This window comes from Sphaeramia orbicularis, chromosome 15 (assembly GCF_902148855.1).
Source record: "Sphaeramia orbicularis chromosome 15, fSphaOr1.1, whole genome shotgun sequence".
NCBI lineage: Eukaryota > Metazoa > Chordata > Actinopteri > Kurtiformes > Apogonidae > Sphaeramia > Sphaeramia orbicularis.
The window spans coordinates 42657214-42679153 of NC_043971.1; the positions used below are offsets into that span (position 1 = coordinate 42657214).

Here is a 21940-nt window from a genome sequence, read left to right on the forward strand (position 1 = left end):
TAAAAAAAAAAAAAAGAAATTAAAGGGCTGTATGTTTGTGGGTCTCGGGTAAGAGATTAGTGTTCTTCTCTTTGACCAAAAATAAAAATCCAACAATGCAGCTGTTGTGTTGAATATAGTAATAGTCTGTACTGTTTGTTTTCTGCTGCTTTCACATTATAATATCCTCCTGACACCCAGGGAAGTTGCTGCATTTTTGCATGAAAAAAAAAAAGTTATAACAGCAGGACACCAATTTTTTCAGATACATTTTATTTTTTTATGACTCTCCTTTGCAGTGGACAGTTTTTTCTTTAAAATAAAGCAAAGAAACTTGTTCACAAAAGTGGACAAAAACTCAGAGCTGGGTCTTAGAAGGATATTGATTATTTCATTATGATGGGACCTTTTAGTGGGTTGGATATATGAGGCCTGGGCGTCAAACTCAGTTTAGTTCAGGGGCCACATTCAGCCTAATGTGATCTGAAGTGGCCAGTAAAATAACAGTTAAAAAAGTAAAATTATAGTATGTAAACGTTCACATCTACAAAGTTTCCTTAAAAATGTGAACAACCTGAAAGTTCTTAAAATAAATGCAATTTCAACAATATTATGCCCCAGTTTATCTTTTACTCATGTGCATTACAACTTACAGAGCACAGTGGATCTACAAATACACAGAACATTTAATGACAGGCAGAATACTGCTAAAATTATGTTTACTTTTCTTAAGACATAGGTGTCAAATATGCGGCCCAGGGGCCAAATCCAGCCTGCCAAAGGGTCCAGTCCGGCCCCTGGGATGAATTTGTGAAATGCGAAAATTACACTAAGTTATTAACAGTCCTTTTAGTTCAGGTTCCACATTCAGACCAATTCAATCTCAAGTGGGCAGGACCAGTAAAATACTATTATAACATACAAACAATGACAACTCCGCATTTTTCCTCTTTGTAAATGTAAATATTTTCATGTATTTCCACTAAAACAAAGTTTAATTTCACACAAAATGTGAATAACCTGAAGAAATATGAACAACCTGAAATGTCTTAAGAGAAGTAAGTACAATTTTAACAAGATTCTGCCTGTTATTAAATGTTTTGTGTATTTGTAGATCCACTGGGATCTGTAAGTTACGACGTACATGTGTAAATAATAAACTGAGGCAGAATATTGTTAAATTACACTTAAAAAAAAAAAAAAAACTATAAATACTGACAACTCCAATCTTTGTTCTAGTGTAAAAAAAAAGTAAAATTACATGGAAACAAACTATCCTTTCACAAAAAAGTAACCAATCTGAAACAATAGAAACCACCTGAAACGTCTTAAGAAAAGTAAACACAATTTTAGCAGTATTCTGCCGGTCATTAAATGTTTTGTGTTTGTAGATCCACTGTGAGCTGTAAGTTATAACGTACATGTGTAAATGAATAAACTGAGGCAGAATATTGTTAAAACTACACTTATTTTCAGTTTGTTCATGTTATTCACATTGTTTGAAAGGATAGTTTGTAGATGTAAACCTTTTCATCATGAAAATTTACTTTTTTCGCTGTAAAACATAGAGAAAAGTTTGGAGTTGACATTATTTATATATCATTGTTATTATTTTACTGGTTCGGCCCACTGCAGATCAAATTTAACTGAATGTGGCCTCTGAACTAAAAAGAGTTTGACACCCCTGCTATAAATGCTGGATTGGTTGATTTCTGGTTGTTCTTTAGACACTTTTGGTAGGTTCTAACCACTTTATGCTGGGAATGAACAAGATCTGGAAATGCTCTGACCCTGTGATTTGACCATCACATTTTCTTTCTTGTCAAAGTTGCTCTGATCCCTACTCGTACCCATTTTACTGTTTCTAACACATAAACTTCGAGGGCTAAATGTTTCCTTGCCGCCTCATATATCCTACCTACCGTCAGGTCCCATCAGAATGAGGTAATCCAAATGAATAGTACTTCCCTGTCAGTGGTCAGAATGTGATGGCTGAGTGTATTAACTGTAACAGTGTATTAAAACGGTACAAACAGGCAGGAATTTGGATGCAAACAATAGTTTATTCATTTGTGTCTTTCTTACGGTCACAGTCATTAACCCTGATTGACTTACAGCAACGTACTTCACACAAAACAAACACAATTACACGCAGCATCAGCCCTAAATAAAATCCTCTGTTATATCACTCTTTTTCCACACCACTTAAAAACACTGGAGACTGTTTTCATGCACGCGGACACACACACACATACACACACTTTCACTAGATCAGACAGGCACTCCTTGACAGAAAGTAGATTTAAAGAGCTCATTGTGTAGAAGTATTTGTGAGTTTTTTAGCAGAAGACACAAAAACAGAAACATATGCATCTTTATAGATTAAAAGGAAAAATCAAGTCACTAGTTTTCAGTATTACTGCGACATCTGTGTTTCCTCGTAGTATTTTTTTGTGCATATTAGCATCCGTCTTCCACACGTTGAACCTCAACAAAAACAGGACAAACAATATTATCCATCAGCAGTAACGTAGCAGCCAAATAACAGCTGTAGTGAACTTAGTGCAACCAGTTGCTGAATGGAAGACAAGCAAACTGTAAACACTTCGGTTATGACTTTTCATCCATGTGATCTCGTGTACGTGAAAAATAAAATAAAAATTCAATGGTGTGACTCCAGAGTGGACTACTGGACTTCAGCACTACTAAGGCCCTGTTCAGACCTGATTTTAGGTAATTAGTTCTCAGCTCTGTATGCATATAAACAAGCATATTTACAGCCTTAAACAAAGCTTAAGCTTCCATTTCAAGTTATAGAGACTAGTTTTGCAAGTATTGTGCAGCTCCAATACTCGTGGCAGCTTTTAAGTTGGAATATTTCCTTGCCTGAACATCATGAGGTGATATTTTCAATGTGATGACTTCAACCATTTATGTTATTGAATCTCTTACAGGATACACACTTTAGTGATGATTCAATCTGCAGGTTTAAGAACTATGGATATTCTGTTTACTTCTGTTGTACTGGGACACCTAGGCAGCTCTACACATATTATACACTTCAGGTTTGTCAAAATGTTTGGATGTCTTTTTAATGCCACTCCTGGGATGCTGACTTTCCATTACAGAGGAAATCAGGTGAATAGACAGTCCTTTAAACTGTCCTGGGCTGCATTAATATTCACACTGTTATCAGAATCTGGACATGTGTGTCCCCGATCAGCGCCAAATGCATCCCAAGTGATTTATTTCCATGCATCAACTGGCCACTTGTGATTCTAATGCCAGGTCTGAACAAAGCCTTAACTTCTTTACTAGGTTTAAAGAAACGTAACCTCAGAGCGGCTCGCTTTCGTCATAATCTGACTCGAGAGGCAGCGCGTGCAAATTTTCCATCCTGAAAAGTACCATTAACACAGTCACAAACAATTATCTGAAATGAACAGCAGCAAAAACAACAACCATATCGATGCAAACAGAACATCTTCAGCAACTTCATCACAAGTATCCAGTGGCTGCATAATAAAATGTGAAATCTGTCAGTGTTCAGTCAGTGCAAAAGGTTCAGTGCCGAGCAGACGTCTATGCTGCTCTAAATCATGCAAGTACACCAGAGTGTGTTAAAGACACTGCGTGCAAAATATCAAATACAGAAGCAACAGGTATTTCATTTTAATCAAAAAAACAAAAACGAAGCTCATTGGCTCTGAGTTACTTTGTTAGTTCTTACTTCACAGAAAAGTCAGATAATAGAATATCTAAAGATGGCAGCCTGTTGAATGGCCATTTATTCACTTATATTTGTTCTTTACACTAAGACACAAATCCTCCTTGTGAAGTTCCACCAGCTCAACTGTGGGTGGTCCATGTAAACGGAAATCCTGAGCGACAAAAAGTTCATAACCCACTTCTGTGTCTGACTTTTCTTCACATTAGTCTGAAAAAATGAAATACTTCAAGGATATACTTAAATAAACAACTGAACAAAAAAAAAAATGGCCTCATTGGTCAAACCTCCACCTCTAACAAAAATACCCAAATGAATCAGGACATGGCACGAGACCTGGACAGACGAAGTACCAGCAGAGGGTAATGCCCACTGAGTAACATCTAAAATTGCCCCTCCTACTTTTGGAAATTAACTTAATGATGCTTCTTTGTGGCTAAAACCAGTAATGTTTCTATAGCGGCAACAGATGCTGGTTGGACAGCCAAGCAAGAAACTGCATTAATAAGCCATAGTGGGGAAATAAGCATGAAATGCTGTGTCAAAATTGGCACCGTTGCAAACTTCAAACACGGTCAAATTAGCTGAAGTTAGAGAAGCTGAAAAAATATGGCATAGAGACAAGTTCAGAGTCTTAGATCAATGGGACACTTCAAAACTATTGGTATCTGCAAAAAGTTGGGTCCAATAGGGGATGATGGCAGATCCATCTGGATTAAAAACTGGAAATATTAACTTCGAGGGAAACTAATAGCTCAAATACCACTGAGATTTTTCATGGTTAACTTTATATGAACTCATAAAGACCCAGTGCTACTTTTGTGGCAGTTCCAAGTTTTCTTCTATATTAAACCTTCCTTAAGTGACTTACCACCATGGATTGTAATACTATTCTCTGTATTTTGCATTTTCCAGTGTAAATCATGTATTTTCCCATATTTATTTCACTGATCATGTAGATGTTCATTAAAGTTCAGAGTAAATTCAAAGGTTATTATATTAAAACAGAAAACTAAAGAAAAATTGACTTTTTCAGCAAAGATATCATTAATTGAACATAAAATCAACTGTTTCCATCCACTGTCATTTATTAAACTAAATAGGTTTTACTTGTGAATCAGTGTTGTAGAAAATGATGGTGTTTCCAGGTTCACTACGGAGCCTTTGAACATCCAAGTGGGTCATATCTGATGACCATAAAAAGATGACAAACGGCATTTTACACCAATTATTTACATGGAATAATAGGATTAGTAGTCAACAGGTTTTAAATATTTAAGATCAGTAGATGGTTTTAGTTGCTGATTGATGTCTGGGTCTTTAAGGGTTAAGATGTCCAAATGCATTGATAAATTAATTTAGGTTTGATATCTAGTGGTTCAGTTTTATTTATTTAGGTATTACTAGATGTTCCAGTCAACAGTTATTCAATGCCTAATAAAGTGAAAGAGATGCATATTCAGTATCTAATTTTGGTAGAGAGGCTGTGGATGAAACTGATCAGTTATCTATTATCAGCTTCCCCCTTCTGTAAAATATCATTATTATATTGGTCTTTAGAAATCCACTATTTGTTGACATCAGGCTGCCTAAACACTGTGCAGTTTTTCATTACATCAAAATCAGCTTCTTCTCAGTCCCTACAGGCATTAAATGTTCATCAGAGCTTATTCATAAAAGGTTTCCATTTGCCAATATGTAAAATATTTTTTTGTCAAATAAAGGCAAAAGCCAACTCAAGTGTCCATGAAACTTTTGTCCCTATTTTTGAAGTTTCCTTTTTCTAATCCAGTACATGTGCATTTTTAAAGGCAGATGCAGTAATAGTTTGTAGCAAGAAAAATGCGATTCCTGACTAATCAGACAATATCATCACCTAAGAAAAGAAGAAATACCTAAAATGATACTGACAAATAAATTAATCTGAATCAGTTAATATTAAATTCAAAGTAATCTATCAAACTTAAAATTAATTGAAAATCAAAGTGAAACTGTTGGACTGAACTTTAAATCTGCCCTAAAAAATCTGGTGTTTGTTTTAAAACTTTTTGAGTTCTTATTCACTCAAAATCAATAATTCCAGTTCAAAAGCACAAAATGTGACGTTGCAGCCAATTTTGCAGATACTGATAGTCTTTCTCTAGTTGAAAATGTACATAAAAATATGTTGATGGAAGCATGGCAACAAATATCAACACATTCTGAGTCAGAATCTGTATCTACATCAGAACAAACTGCACAGCCTCTGCTGCTGCTGAGTGTTTTCTCTCAAACCCACTTTATTCGTTCCTCTTCGTCTCTCCTCCTTCCTCACATCCTCTCACATGCTGTAGGACTGTTGTTCGTCTTCGTCCACCTCCCCCTCCTCTGTGTGAAGTAGTACAGCAGGGTGGCTTCGTCCCTGAAGCGGTGCTGCGCTGTCAGGTGATCTAACACCCCTCCCCGCTGAAGACGACCGCCGTAGATCTGGGCCTCTCCTCGGCCAGCGCACAGACCACGTTCGAGTAGCCAGTCCACCAGGTCACTGCCTCGGAACACATTTTTGAGATGGGTTTGGGGGTGACGGTGGAGATCGGGTGAGGTTACAACTGGACTAGGGGCATGCTGGTGTAGATGGCAATCATCAGGGTCAGGTACTCGACTCTCGCTCTCAGGCTGCAGCCCATGTTGGAATGCAATCGAACGCTGGCCACTGGATTCAGGTGGATTGCAGGAGTGATGAGTTTCCCATGGCTCGTAGTTCAGCCGCTCGATTAGATGGTCAGTTTGGACCCTGCATTGTCTTTGGGGATCCTGGTGTGGGGGAAGTTGCTGTGACTGAGGTGAGGGGGAATGCCTCACTTCCTCAGGCACCTCCTCCAGTCCTCCTCCAAACCTGTCATTATCAGAGGAAGGATTCACCTGTCGAAGCACTCACACTCTCCCCTGAACCACTAGAGGGCGACAGAGAAACAGGCAGCCAAAGAGAAGCCAAGAGAGTGAAGGGGGAGAAGGAAAAGAAGGATTAGTAAAACAGAAAGGGAATAGGAATGGTTGAAAAAGTTACGTATGTGTTAGAGGAAAAGTAAAGCAACCAAAAACTGTTAAAATCCAAAAAGAAACAGCCATAAGTACTGTTATTTCCACATGCATTTAAAGCTGCAGTATTAAAGGTTCTGTATGGGTTCTGTGTGCTTGTGTGAAGTTTGTTTCATCTGCTTTTTGCTTTGAGCAGAGATAACAGCTGTCTCAGTTGCCTTCATCCATGGTCACAGTCAAAACATTGTTTTCTCTGTAAAGGACTTGTTTTCTGCTCTAGAGTGTTCAGCTCTTCTCCAGTTACAACTGTTAATACCATTAGTTCCTGTTAGCTTTACAAATGGATTCAGCCATTTCAAATGACCAGAACTGCAGATTCAAACATGAACTTCACACAGCACACAGGCATGTGTAAATCTCACATGTTGCACCTTTAAAATGTACTGCAAATAAACAGAGAAGGGTCCCAACTGTTAGCCTGACTTTCATTCGTTGGAGAGGAGACAGGAGCATCCTCATACCTGCGTGTGTGCACTATGTCCTGTACACACTGGTCTTTGTGGTAACGGACAAACTGGGTACAGGTGAGTCTGACCTCCTCTGGTACACCTGAGGGGCTCACATCTTCAACATCTCTGTCCTGCCACAGGGCCAGCAGCCTGACACAGAAAATGGTTTTGCAAGTTTTAGGGTCAGATTTACAAAAGAGAAATTAATGTGAGGCAAATTTAAGTGCTGATGGAAGTGGCCAGATCTGTACATGATCTACTGACAATGCACAAACATATTAAAACAAGTGGTGTCAGGCACAACAAACCCCACCCCTCACATGTATTATAGCTTATTTTAGCATGGATCCAGTTGATGTCATCGTGTCTATGCATGTGGTGATCAGTGTCAGCATATCAATTGCTTCTACATATGTGCCAAGTTTGAAGTAAATTGAAACAAAATTGATGTATTTAGAGACATTTGAAATTTTGCCCATTATAAGTAAATGGAAGAAGAAAAAAAGATTTGAAAAAAAAAAAAAAAAAAAAACATTAAAAATTTGAGCTTTGACCTACTTATCCCAAGATGTAACCACATCTATTTTGGGTTGCTGGCAATCTATAAACCGAATTTGGTATAAATTCAACCAATAGTTTTGCTGCTACAGACATGTGAAATTTTGCCCATTATAAGTAAATGGTAAAAAAAAAAAGATTAAAAAAAAAAATATCAAAAATTTCAACTTTGACCTACTGTTCCCAAAATGTAATCAAATCTATTCTGGGTCACTGGCAATCTACACTCAACAAAAATATAAACGCACCACTTTTGTTTTTGCTCCCATTTTTCACGAGCTGAACTCAAAGATCTAAAACTTTTTCTGTGTACACACAAGGTTTATTTCTCTCAAATATTGTTCACAAATCTGTCTAAATTTGTGTTAGTGAACACTTCTTCTTTGCTGAGATAATCCATCCACCTCACAGGTGTGGCATATCAAGATGCTGATTAGATAGCATGATTTTTGCACAGGTGTGCCTTAGGCTGGCCACAATAAAAGGCCACTCCAAAATGTGCAGTTTTATCACACAGCACAATACCACAGATGTCACAAGTTTTGAGGGAATATGCAATGGTCATGCTGACTTCAGGAATCTCCAACAGAGCTTTTGCCTGTGAATTGAATGTTCATTTCTCTACCATAAGCCATCTCCAAAGCTGTTTCAGAGAATTCATGAAGAAGACTGTGCGAGGAAAATGGTGGTCACACCAAATACTGACTGGTTTTCTGACCCCCCTGGACCACCCAATACAGTAAAAGTGCAAATTTTAGAGTGGCCTTTTATTGTGGCCAGCCTAAGTCACACATGTGCAATAATCCTGCTGTCTAATCAGCATCTTGATATGCCACACCTGTGAGGTGGATGGATTATCTCAGCAAAGGACAAAGGAGAAGTGCTCACTAACACAGATTTAGACAAATTTATGAACAATATTTGAGAGAAATAGGCCTTTTGTGTACATAGAAAAAGTTTTAGATCTTTGAGTTCAGCTCATGAAAAATGGGAACAAAAACAAAAGTGGTGCGTTTATATTTTTGTTGAGTGTATAAACCAAATTTGGTATGAATTGAAGCAATAATTTTGCTGCTAGAGTGTTAACAAGCACAAACTGACAAACTGAACCAAAGACAATACTCCTTGCCTCCCCTTCGGGGGATGGGGTAACAAACAAAGTCAGTTCATTTCAATAAATACCAACACAATCTACCAACTTCTCAAGCAAGCAGTCTCAAATGAGGGTGTGGCATATTCCATGACTAACACAGGTATTGTCTGTTACTTAAAAACATAACATAATGGTACATCTATAGTTTTAATGGCTTTCTTCTCAATAACGCTGTTATCTCGCCTCATCCATTTTGCAGCTTCATCAACCATCATTGTTGCACTCATTTGCTGAGCAGAGAAGAGTGAAGTGTGAAACGTCGAGAAATGTAGACATGTTACAGTTTATCTTCACACATTCTCCTCCACTAAATGTTGCAGTCTGGTAGGGATATTCCAACAAACAAAGCTGCAAATCATCTTTTGTAAATCCTCATAGTTTTTAAAACACAAAACAGGGCTTGCACTGATGCAAACTGTTAGAATTAATTAAGAATTAAAAATCTTTATTTGTCAGTCGGGTTCACACATGTAGACATGCACATGCACCACACACTGAAATTGGCCTTCTGCATTTAACCCATCACTAGATCATACATGCATGCATCACACATTGCATACTAGGAGCAGTGTACATCTGGCCCTTATTTTGATGACTTAAAATAAATCTATAAATTAATTACCTCTTCTTGAAGGGAAGAATGATGAGATGTCTGTCCAGACCAAAAATCCCAAAGGACAGAAAACCCTGGAAAAAAAATTTATTTTAACTTCTGACAAAAGCCCATAACTGAAAACCTACAGACAAAACACATTTATCCAGTCTAAATAAATGTATGGTCTACCTGCCCATAGTTGGCCACAGCACAGAAGAACTGCAGTTCAAGATAAAGCCTTCCTGGATCTTTGTTAAATAACCACCACAGACAGCTGGACAGATTCTACACAAAGAAACACAACCACACAAAGACATGTATCGCAAATATTTATGTTAGCTCCTCATATAAAACCAGTTATGCTCTCCTACACGTTCATACACCTGCACATCTGAGTGTTTGATTCTCACCGCCAACAGACTGACTATGAGCAGAAGACAGAGCAGAACATGTCTGACTGTCTGTTTATCATCTACAGGTTGAAGCCCAGGTGGTGGAAGGTTCAGCGGCTGCTCTGACGACGAAGACATCTGCTGCTGTCCGTCACACAACGTCCCCACCGTGTCCTGTAGAGGACAATGTGAAGTTAATGCTTTCTACTCACATTCCACTGAAATTTTACACTGATGCAAAACTTTAGAATGATTTTCTACTGTCTATAGTAAGTGTTATAAATTGAACTGTAATACCCCTCTATGTTCACTTTTTGCAGAAAGAAAGTACAAGTACTAATGTAATGAAATGTGTGTGTTTTACCTGTGCTGTTTGTGTGTTCCCTCTGCGTGCTGGCAATCATGTCAGGTATGGACTGGAGAGGAGAGACACTGTGGACTTCTGCAAAAAAAAAAAAAAAAAACAGGAGGAAATATTTGCTCTACTTCACACTTAAGGACACAGGCTCATTTTGTGTGGGAAAAAATGGTCTGACCTGACCATCGTTGTTATGGTGACAGTAGCAATCATTCAATCAAATTTTATTTATATAGGCTAAATCATAACAAAAGTTACCTCATGACACCGTACATATACAGCTGGTCCAAACTAGACTCTCAAGCCAATTTACAGAACCCAAGAGAATCCGTCAGGAGCAAACAATTGTGACTGGTGACAGTGGCAAGAAAAAACTTCCTTTTAACAGGAAGAAATCTCGAGAAACACAATGTACAGTGTCAAAAACAACATATATATATATATATATATATATATATATATATATATATATAAATAAATAAATAAATAAATAAGTAAGTAAGTAAATAAATACATAAATAAATAAATAAATAAATAAATACACATATATACACATATATACATATATATAGGGATTGAAGGCAGGGATTGAAAGACAGTGTATGACCAGTTAGTTTATTGAAAGTCATGAGAATTTATTTGCCACAAGAAAATTTACATAATAGAAAATGTTTTATTCTATGTGTCGTTCTTCTTTCTTAATAACTGCCTTCACACGCTTCCTGAAACTTGCGCAAGTGTTCCTCAAATATTCGGGTGACAACTTCTCCCATTCTTCTTTAATAGTATCTTCCAGACTTTCTCGTAATAGTTTTGCTCATAGTCATTCTCTTCTTTACATTATAAACAGTCTTTATGGACACTCCAACTATTTTTGAAATCTTCTTCGGTGTGACGAGTGCATTCAGCAAATCACACACTCTTTGACGTTTGCTTTCCTGATTACTCATATGGGCAATTTATATGGGTAAATTTTGGGTAAATTTTGCTTGCCCACCCTAGATATATATATATATATATATAGCAACTGCCCAAATCACAGCATTATCCAATCAGAGAACAAAAAAGTTGGATGAAAATACGTTTTTAAAAACAGTGATATGGGACATGAAGAACACAAGACTGCAATCACAATTTCCAATTTATGTAAAAATTTCTACAGTATCATCCCTCTGGATAGGATAGGGAAAAAACAATAAAGGCAAAAAATGAGACAAATTTTTAAAGAGATAAAAGCAATCTGATAGTAAAAAATGTGTGAAAATAGAGATAGTCTTGCGGCAATGAACTGCAACTATAGAAATCCACAGAATAATCACTGTGATTCACTTGTCTGCCTCACTCTGAGAAGAGTCTGTAATCTAAAAACCCAAAGCACCTCGACCTTGAGTCTTTTTACCAACCAAAAATGTTCTCAAAGTGGTGTTGAACCTTTATCAATCACCTTGTCTTCTAAAATCTTATCATTTCACACCTTCAGTTTAGATCTTACCTGAATTGAGACTGCAGGATGAGGAATTATTCGTCTGTAGCTGCTGTTGTTGCTGTTGTTGTTGCTCATCCACACCACCACCACCTGGGTTGCTCAGCTCGTCGTTGATGCCCAGTACACCAGCTCGGCTCAGGGCCTGGTAGCCCCTCTGCTCCCGGTCTCCCTGACTGAGACCCATTAGAGATATCGCACCGAGCACGAGGCTGACCGCCAGAACCACTGCTGTGCTGATAATCTGAAAACCAATTAGAGCAGGATCGATTATTAACGGGGATTATTTAGTTAAGATCTTACTGAACTTGTCCCTGACATATGAAAGAGACAAAACAGGAGAAATAAAGGAATGAAAAACAAAATGCCAACTGAAGGCGTTTCTCAACCTGAGCTTTGCCGTAGAAAAAAGCAGAATCTATGGTGTCTGTCCTCTCTCCTGTGACCAGAAGACTTCCAACCATCAGGAAAGGAACACTACACACACAAAAAGGCAAAGTCACACAAAAAAACAACAAATGCATTCTACAGGCTACATTTCATAGAGAAGTTGTAAAAAGTTCAGAGACACACCCCCAACCCAAAATCATGAAGACACCAGGTCGGAGTCTCAGTAGATCATCTCTGTTTGTCAGAGCCAAGCAGAGAGGAATTAAACCTGAAAAAGCAAGACACATATACAAACAGCAGAATAAATATAATTCACTGGAAACTACAACAGACTTTATTTAAATATAGTATTAACATTTAGTCTGTTAATAAACACTGACCTGTCCATATGTAGGTGCTGTACAGAGAGCCGTAAAGCAGAGTGAAAGTGATCATTTTGCCAACTAGATTATCCTCTTGTTTGACTAAAAAGTTCCAGAGAATCATACTGACACACACCAGGAACTGTGGAGTGGATCAGAGAGGGAAAGTGAATTTTAGCACACGGTCTGTAAACAGTGTAAAAGATAGGCACACAGTAACTGAACTTCACTGGTAGAACACTGGTTACATACGACTATTAATAAATTCATCTGTATTCGCCGCCTGCTGTCATTGGTCATTTATTATCATTACAGTGGTTGTCTGGGATCTTAACCCATAAAGACCCAAATAACCTCTGGAGACCAAAATCATCTAATCATAATGTTTGATACCTGTTGATTCACTAATCCTATCAATCCATGTAAATAATTGGAGTAAAATACAGTTTATCGTCTTTTCGTGGTCATCAGATTTGACCCATTTGGACGTTCAGAGGCTCCGTAGTTACCGTGGAAACACCATCATCTTCTACAACATTGATTCAGCAGTAAAACCCATGGAGTTGGATAGGTGACAGTGGATGGAGACGCAAGGTTTATGTTCAGTTAATGAGAGATTTGCTGAAAAAGTTACATTTTCTTTATTTTTCCTCTGTTTCTGATATTATGAGAATTAATTTTAACTTGAGCTTTTATAAACATATCCATGATTAGTAAATTAAATATGGGAAAATACTTGATTTTAATTGAAGAAATGCAAAATACAGAGGATAATATTATAATAAATCGTGATAAATCACTTAGGAAAGGTTAAATAGAGATAAAAATTCATTTGGAATCTGTCGCAAAAGTAGCTCTGGGTCTTTATGGGTTATTACTACATGTACCAGTCTGTAATTTCAAAAGTAAAAATACCAACAAATTACCTACCATATTTCATCAAACAAAGACACTCTTTGACAACATGAGTCCTGTGAAAATCAACATCTTGTGACTTTTGAAATGTTATTTTCTTTCCTCTGAGCTTAGCCTCTGCATTCCCAGTCAGGAATTATAGCGGCGATGCTGGTAATTATGAATATTTTGAGTTCTGGCAGCATTTGAGAACCAATAAAGGAGGCGCGTATCATGACACAACATGGAGATTCCCTCACAGAAAGACCTCAAAATCCATTACAAATGCAAAAACTTTTCTTATTATTTTTTAATAATAAAATAGAAGTTAATAGTGAGCTGCAACATCATATCTAAGACACTCATAATGCCAGTGAATTCAGGTAAGACAGACTTTTCTATGCAGTGCAAATGTGCCCCATGAACCACAAAAGGGGCTGGGATCATTTCTAAATGAAAAGAAGTCCCCAGGTTATACTAACCCTATGCAAATAGGCTGTTGAGACTAACGTATTTGTGTTGAGAAGAAAAACAGGCCATTTATGTTAGTTTAAGTTTACAGGGTGGGGAAGCAAAATTTACAATGAACATTTAGTTGTTTTTTCTCAGCAGGCACTACGTCAGTTGTTTTGAAACCAAACATATATTGATGTCATAATCCTACCTAACACTATTATCCATACCTTTTCAGAAACTTTTGCCCATATGAGTAATCAGGAAAGCAAACGTCAAAGAGTGTGTGATTTGCTGAATGCACTCGTCACACCAAAGGAGATTTCAAAAATAGTTGGAGTGTCCATAAAGACTGTTTATAATGTAAAGAAGAGAATGACTATGAGCAAAACTATTACGAGAAAGTCTGGAAGTGGAGGAAGCAACAAAAAACGTACCAAAGCTTTTATTAAAGCTCTCAAATCCAAAATCCTAAAGGACCCAACCAAATCCATGAGAAAAATGGCAATTGAACTTGAGGTAGACAACAAGACCATTAGAAATGCAGTAAAATATGATTTGAAGTTAAAATCTTACACAAGAACACCAAAACACTTGTTGACAACAGCAACAAATCCAACTTTAGCAATTTTTGGGAATCATGTTTATGGTCGCCTTCTAGCCCAGATCTAAACCCTCTGGATTCTGCTATTTGGGGCGTTTTAGAACATGCTACCAATAGAACATCACACAGCAATGTCGACTTTCTTAAAGATACTATTAAAGAAGAATGGGAGAAGTTGTCACCTGAATATTTGAGGAACACTTGCGCAAGTTTCAGGAAGCATGTGAAGGCAGTTATTGAGAAAGAAGGAGGACACAGAATAAAAACATTTTCTATTATGTAAATTTTCTTGTGGCAAATAAATTCTCATGACTTTCAATAAACTAATTGGTCATACACTGTCTTTCAATCCCTGCCTCAAAATATTGTAAATTTTGCTTCCCCACCCTGTATATTAAAAGGATACATTATTTATTTGCTTCAGATGTTTCAGTTGATTGTTAACAGTAAATGAGTCATAACAAAGCTGATAATTATTCAGAGAAAACCCTTTCACTCAAGCAATTTCAGGAAGTGCTTTTATTTTGAAGTCTATTGAACCAGGAAGTACTTTTAGTGTTGACACAGAAAAAAACATTACATAGGCCTTTAGTTCTAATACACTTTTAACTCCTTTGGATTGTAACTGGACACTGACCTGAGCCAAGAAGAGATTTAAGGCAAACAGATGAGGAAGTCTGTTAAATTTCCTACTGAGCAGCATCACCGCAATTGTCCAAACCTGAAAGACACACATGTAATCACAACTTTGTATCGCTGTACTTAAAAAATGACAGGCTACTTATTATGTGTTACACACAAATAAAAGCATTCTTTTCTTTTATCCTGACAAAAACTGGAGGACACTCGTACCAGTGCCACAAGGCTGACGATGCTGATGTTGAAACTGACATTTTCCAGTTCTGTCACCAGGGGGGTCGGGTCCATCAGAGGGATGGTCAGTAACCAGGCCGACACATACATAATCGGCGCAGATAGAAACGTACTGATTACCATCCCAGATGTTACCTGTGGTGAAAGACAGAGACCTTAACCCTTTCATGCATGACGTAACTACAGTGGAAAGTTAATCAATCCTCAATTAAACCTACATTATTTGCAGTAATGACTCCAACTCTTAACTGTAATGCCATTGCGTTATCGAGTATTTGTAAGGCTCACATAACTGAAAATAGTTGTAACACTTTAATTTCCCCACTGTGGAATACATAAAGTCTTATTTTACTCTTATATTGTTTAATAAAACCAAAACATGTGGTTACGAAGAAAATCTCTAATAGGGATAAGGGATATTTTGTTCACGCTTTAATCCTTATTTTTGTCATTTTGTTTCATTCACCAGACCTTCACCACAATCAACAGTTACATTTTACACTAAAATGGTAGGTTTTCATAAAGTAGCAATATGTTTTAAGGATCCTTAAAAAATTAATACCATTACATGTTAAACTGTTGATGCGTGGAATCCACTAATATGAACAGTAAAGTATTATACTAAAGAAATAAGATATCTAAAAAAAACAAATTGGATAAATATTATGTCAAAAATACAACTAATCTGTTAACAATTCATGCATGAAAGGGTTAATAAACAAGGTGTATTGTTACTTATTATTGTAACATTATGATAAAATATGGTTGGCTTCCAGGACAGCACTACTGTATTACAGTAATTCAATGACAATCGAAAAGCAAAAAGATGACATTTTCCTCAACTTTTATTTCTGTAAATGAAAAAACGTCCAGAAAATTATTCTAGGGCTCAAACAGGACTTTTTTCACCTTTTTCTCATGATGGCATGCTTAATATTAAGATTTTCTGAAAGTTTTTTATTTTATGAAGACTTTTTCCAAAGAGTTCTATGGATGCCATTATCCATGTTCTAAAATGACACATAACATTGTATTGTTATTCACTGTATGTGATTTATGCAGCAGAGTTGCTCCCTTAAAAGAATAACATATTATGTAGTTTAATGATGCCCCAAAGGGACATAGGATCATAGTTGTTATTTTCAACACTATTAAAAATAAAAATCTGGCAGAATTGTGTTAGATATTACATTACCACACACATTACCTTACCAAAGACACCAAACGGACATTATACTAAGTAGATTGAAAACAAAATACTTTAATAAATGTGTTTTTTACTACATTAATGTATTGAAAAATTGAATGCAAATAACTAAATATGTAATGTGGCTGCATTACTGTTACAACATACACTATGTTGGTTTTGTATTTATTGTGTTTATTGTTTGAGGTTTTTTTGACAGCAACACTTTACTCATGAGTTTACAAAACACACCAGCATCAGGTAAACTTATTTGTCATGTTGCTGTCCTCCAGCAGGATCTGAAAAAAATTCTAAACATGCAGATACTGAAGCAGACTGTAGTCCTCAGAATATGGTGTTTACAGCCTCTTGTAACCTTGCCCTGGTTAGTATGACTAGGTTTAAGAATATTCTAGAAATCTGTATTGAGCAGATTCATCATGGATAGACTCTGATGGCAGATTACTACATTAGTGGTATTAGGCACTGGACAAAAAGAACTACATTCAGAAGTGGATTTTTCAGTGCCTTGTATTGAGCAGTCTCGGTTCTCAGAACTTGTAATGTCAATAAATAAATAAATGTCTCCTGTGTAATTCATCCTGAGGGTTCTTCAGTCTGCATTGAGTTCAACACCTGCTCATAGAAAGTAGTTTAACATTTACTGTTACACTGAATAAAACTGCAGATTTCTCTATGTACAAGCTAACAATATTTACAGCATTTTAATTCAGAAATATTTAACATTATAGCTATAAATACTATCAATACTGAGCTTTAGTGTTCGTCAGTCTCATTGAACTATTGCTTAAGTCATATGTTTTTCAGAACACAGCCAATGATGAAAAATGAATCAGCTGTCTAAAGAGAGTAAAGTAACACAGATATCAAAACTTGGCCAAAAATATTACTTAGGCAATGATGCTATGAGGCCAACGAGTTTGAAGTTATACCAATACATACCACCTCTAGTTCCATGTTGTAGTGTCCTGCATAGATAGCCACACTAGGTGCAGTTGGGAAGACTCCATATAAGAAGGCAAAGTTGGACAGACTGGTGTGGTTAGAGCTAGTGCTGTTCACTCCTACATCCAGAATATCAACCATGTCTTTACAAACCAAAGGCATCACCAGACTGGGAAGACACAAGGAGAATAACAGGAAGTCAAAGAGGGCAAAATAAAAATAAAATACAGACATGAACATTTAACACATTTGCAGAATGTAATGAAATGTTGAATAAACTGAATATTTCTGAAAGTAATAAAGACGCACATGCATACACATCATCTAGTCCACTTACAGTTTTGCTGTGATGAGGAGAATCAAGGCAACTCCTGTGTCTCTGGTTAGTTTTCTGAGCTGACCAACCTGTAACAAATAGAGACAGATGACCTCACTTACGTCGATATCTACCTCTTCTAGTCAAATATACACTAAACCAAAATTTCAATTCCACCAGTCAGACATACCATAGTGAGGCCAAGGTAAAACAAGGCCGCACCACCAAAAGAGTTTGCCAGACCATCAATGAACTCCGAGAGAACGGCAGGGATCTGCTGCCCCAGAGCAAAGTGGGAGATGATTCCTACAATCACCATGAACACTATTGGATTCTTCAAAACCTGCAGAGATGACAGGGTATCAGGCAAAAGCCAAGGTCAGAGCAGTTTTTGCTTTTCACATGATTTTTTATTTAGATTTTGTTTTCAATTTAAGTTTAGTTTTCATTCATTTTTAAAGTAAGTTTTCTAGAGAGCACTTAGATTTAGTCAAAGACAAAGACATTCTAGTGCATTCTAAATTTTAACACCATAATGCCAGGCATGGATGAACTGGAAACACAGACATGTCACACACTCGCCATTTGCTTACATCAAACTGGATCACTAAAAAACATATACACACACTAAAAACAGCACAGGTAAAAACTTGACACAAAAAACTAAAAGGCATTTTCCCTGTAATTTTATCTTGTACACAACAGTATTCACTTAGGATGTCTAGTTTTTGTTATTTACTGACATTTCATTATTTAATGATATTAATTTTTGGCAGACAACAGTGTATGGAGAAAAACCCCTACAGGTAGAATTTCTAAAATTCTGAGTTTGGCAGCAGAGGTTGTTAAAAAAAAAACAAACAAAAAAACACTTTGGTAACAATATATTCTGTAAAAATTTGCTTCTGCTAAGGCCTTACCAAAAAAGAATTTTATTAGCATCATAAAATAGAATACCTGTAGGATTACAACACCGACGATGGAAGAAGTGCTATGCTGTGGATGGGTGGCCTGTCTCCACCTTTGTACTTCACAAAGAGCAAAGCCAATGGGATTGAGCAGCATCAGTGACACTGGAGCAACAAGATAGATGTACTGGAGATACTCTGGATATGTGCTCCTGTACAAAGCATCAACTACAAAAAAGACAGACAGATATGTTACCATCATGTGTCTTCTATAGTGTACTTGAAGGTAGCCCTATAAAGGCTTTGTGAGTCTCACCTATGGGATATCCCAAAGCAAAGTCATTACTCTGTGTAGCAAAGATGGCGTACAGACCAGCCTTGCTGTATCTGTTTTCTGGACTGGCAACCATCAGAGTGAGCACACAAACCAGCACAAACACTGTCACCTGCACAAAGGAGGAGACAACCGATATTAATTAATGCAATTAAAAGTACCTTTTTTCAAACAAATTCAAATAAACCAGATTGGGAAAATATACAGCCAGAGTATCTTATGCGGTGTTTTCAGCTCCAAAGCTACATTTGGAAACATCTATGGTAGTCAGTTTTTTATACACGACCAAATAAAATTGTTCCAATGCCAATTTATTTATGATTTGAGGTTTACTTCAGCAATTTCAATGAAACAGGATGCATTATCTATAGAGATTCTTGAACATTCAGTACATATTTTAAAGCAATTGAAAACTATGCAATTGGTGAGATAGAGTATGCAGATACAAATTATGAAATTTAGTTCTGAAGGCCTAACTTAAAAATTTCAGAACTAAAACTATATGTGGAGTAGATGTTCAGGATTCTGCCAGGTATCACAAATTTCAAAGTAGTTTTCACATTAATTCACACTGAAGAAAATCAATCACATAAATTTGCAAACTATAGATTTTTGGGTGACTTTGCATGGAATGACCTAGTATAAACTAAATAATGTGTGTAGACTCTCAAACGGAAAGGAGGACTACCTTAGCCACAAGCACACTCCACAGAAATGCCCAGATGACATTTCCAAAATCCAACAACACCATGTTCTTGAAGAGCAGAGCTGGAAGTGCAAACTTGGACACAAAGTTGCCGAGACCCTTTGCCTGACTCTCTGTGATGATATCTGCCCTGCAGGTAGGGAATGAAAATATACATCTCTTATAATATGATGATGCTTTAATGTGCTTAATTTCATGTTTCTTGTGACAAGTTTAATGTGATTATCAGCAAACAATCCCAGAATTATATGATCACACTCATACCTGCCAGCTATGTATCCACACAAAATGATCCCAAAACACTCAAGAAGAGCAGGGAAGAGTTTGTCGATGGACATGTGGGGCACTGCTGCAGACCCCATTGTATTGTGGGATATGTTCTTCCCATGGATCAGCACATAGCTGTTGGCAGTCTCCATGGTGATGAGGAGACTGGACATGAGTCAGGTGATGGTTGGAGAATCTCAACACTGCACTACTGCATGGACAGAGAAGCATATAAGAAGAAGCAGAAAGACCCAACACATGCTGACGAGTTACAGAAGAATGGTCGGTGTGTTACAAGGACAGACTGAAAAGAGAAATAGAGAATGAGAAATGTCTGTGATGACATTCGGTCTAATCTGAAATACTGTTTTATTCTTTCAGGGTGTAAACGCCTCTGTACATTCAACTCCGTCATTTAGCTACTTGAGATAGCGCAGTAACCCACTTCAGTCGATGACAGAAAGCTCTCTGCAATCTGCAAACACCGTAAGAGGAGTGTTACAAACTAAAGCTAAATGTTAAAGGACCCAAAAGGCTGAGGCTGTCCATTGTCACTGCCAGCTGATGGTTGGTGCTAGCTAGGTGACGCTACATGCTAAAAACATCAGAGAATTTAACCGCTAGTGCTTTAAACCGAACGGTAGGCTTTATCTTTAACATCTGGGAGTGAGTGGTTTTTCTTAAAAGTCCTTGTATGCAGGTCAAATGACATACCTTTTATTTGGAGACTGGCATCTTTGTGTACATCTTCCCACGGTTCATTTGTTCGCAGGTTGCACTAACCTGTGTTTTGCTGTTTGTGAAGCTCTGCTCCTCAATCTGACAGCTGGCCACAGCGGCAACGCCCCGATTAGTGACTGACAGGTTTCAGATCCAATGGCGAACAAGATACGCTGCATAGTTCGATTGTGATTGGATAAGAAGCGTGAAGTGAAACGCTGCACTCGTGATGAGGGGGATGATTGTACATAGTTATTATTTTATTAGTCTGATCAAAGGGTCTGTTCGAAGTTCACTGAGTATTTTATATCATCAGTCAGATTTAGAAATGTACTACTTCCCAAAGTAAACAAATTATTGTTATATTTGACGCCGTGTGGTCAAATCACAGGATACCTGCAGAAGTGTAATTTCTTTTCAATGGTCATATTTAAGACACCGTTTAGCTACCCTTCTACAAATGTTAAACATGTTTACATTTTCAACATTTCTTTGGTGTAAAGTCCACTCGGCAGCAGCAAAAACGAACAAATGAAATAACTGTCAAATATGCAAAAGAAAGCATGAGTCTATCTCTAGGCTACAAAAATTAAAGATAATGGCAGACTATCAAAGAAAAAGGTATGTTTACAATCAGTTCTATGGCCAAAAAGTCCCATTCTTACTTACCTGGAAACCTTTGATGCCATCTAGCGTCAGGAGGCAAATTTACATGATTGCTCTGAAGTGGCCATGACCACTGGAGGGCACTGTATTATTGAGTTACACAACTATAATATCCAGTTCACCTGTTTTCATTCTAAGGGACATTGTTTTCATTTCTCTTTTTGCGAAAATGTAAAATATCTTGTGGTTTTCTTGCAGAAAGCTATTTTTAAAAAGTAATATAGTCCAAAGTCAGTGTATTATTTATTGGGTTTTGTTAACAAATAGCCTTCTGCACAAAAACAGCAAGTTTTCTCAACCAAGTGCATTTTTTAGACAGTTTTTGTTTTTCAACCATCAGTATATAGCCTGCATTGTCGATGTAACTGTGCATAAAAATAGAAATGTGCTTGTCCGAGAGGAAAAAAAAAAACTTGTTATATTACTATTTTTACCTCCGCCAAGGAGGTTATGTTTTTGCCAGCGTTGGTTTGTCTGTCTGCCTGTCTGTCCATGTGCAAGATAACTCAAAAAGTTATGGACG

The 21940-nt window shown here is 37.1% G+C and overlaps 1 protein-coding gene across 1 annotated transcript; it reads right to left on the reverse strand.

Annotated features, from left to right (window-relative positions):
* Positions 1 to 5745: 5745 nt before the first annotated feature.
* On the reverse strand, positions 5746 to 20863 carry LOC115434179 (integral membrane protein GPR155-like). The gene is made up of 20 exons (XM_030155948.1): positions 20746 to 20863; positions 20029 to 20242; positions 19747 to 19894; positions 19041 to 19170; positions 18774 to 18952; positions 18007 to 18159; positions 17838 to 17905; positions 17498 to 17669; positions 15328 to 15483; positions 15113 to 15196; positions 12543 to 12666; positions 12346 to 12430; positions 12162 to 12249; positions 11782 to 12016; positions 10283 to 10373; positions 9950 to 10091; positions 9729 to 9824; positions 9567 to 9631; positions 7246 to 7383; positions 5746 to 6581 (listed from the first exon to the last, which is right to left on the reverse strand). Exons 2-20 carry the CDS (start codon positions 20202 to 20204, stop codon positions 6017 to 6019), a joined length of 2895 nt encoding a protein of 964 aa, XP_030011808.1. The 5' UTR covers positions 20205 to 20242; positions 20746 to 20863; the 3' UTR covers positions 5746 to 6016.
* Positions 20864 to 21940: the final 1077 nt, after the last annotated feature.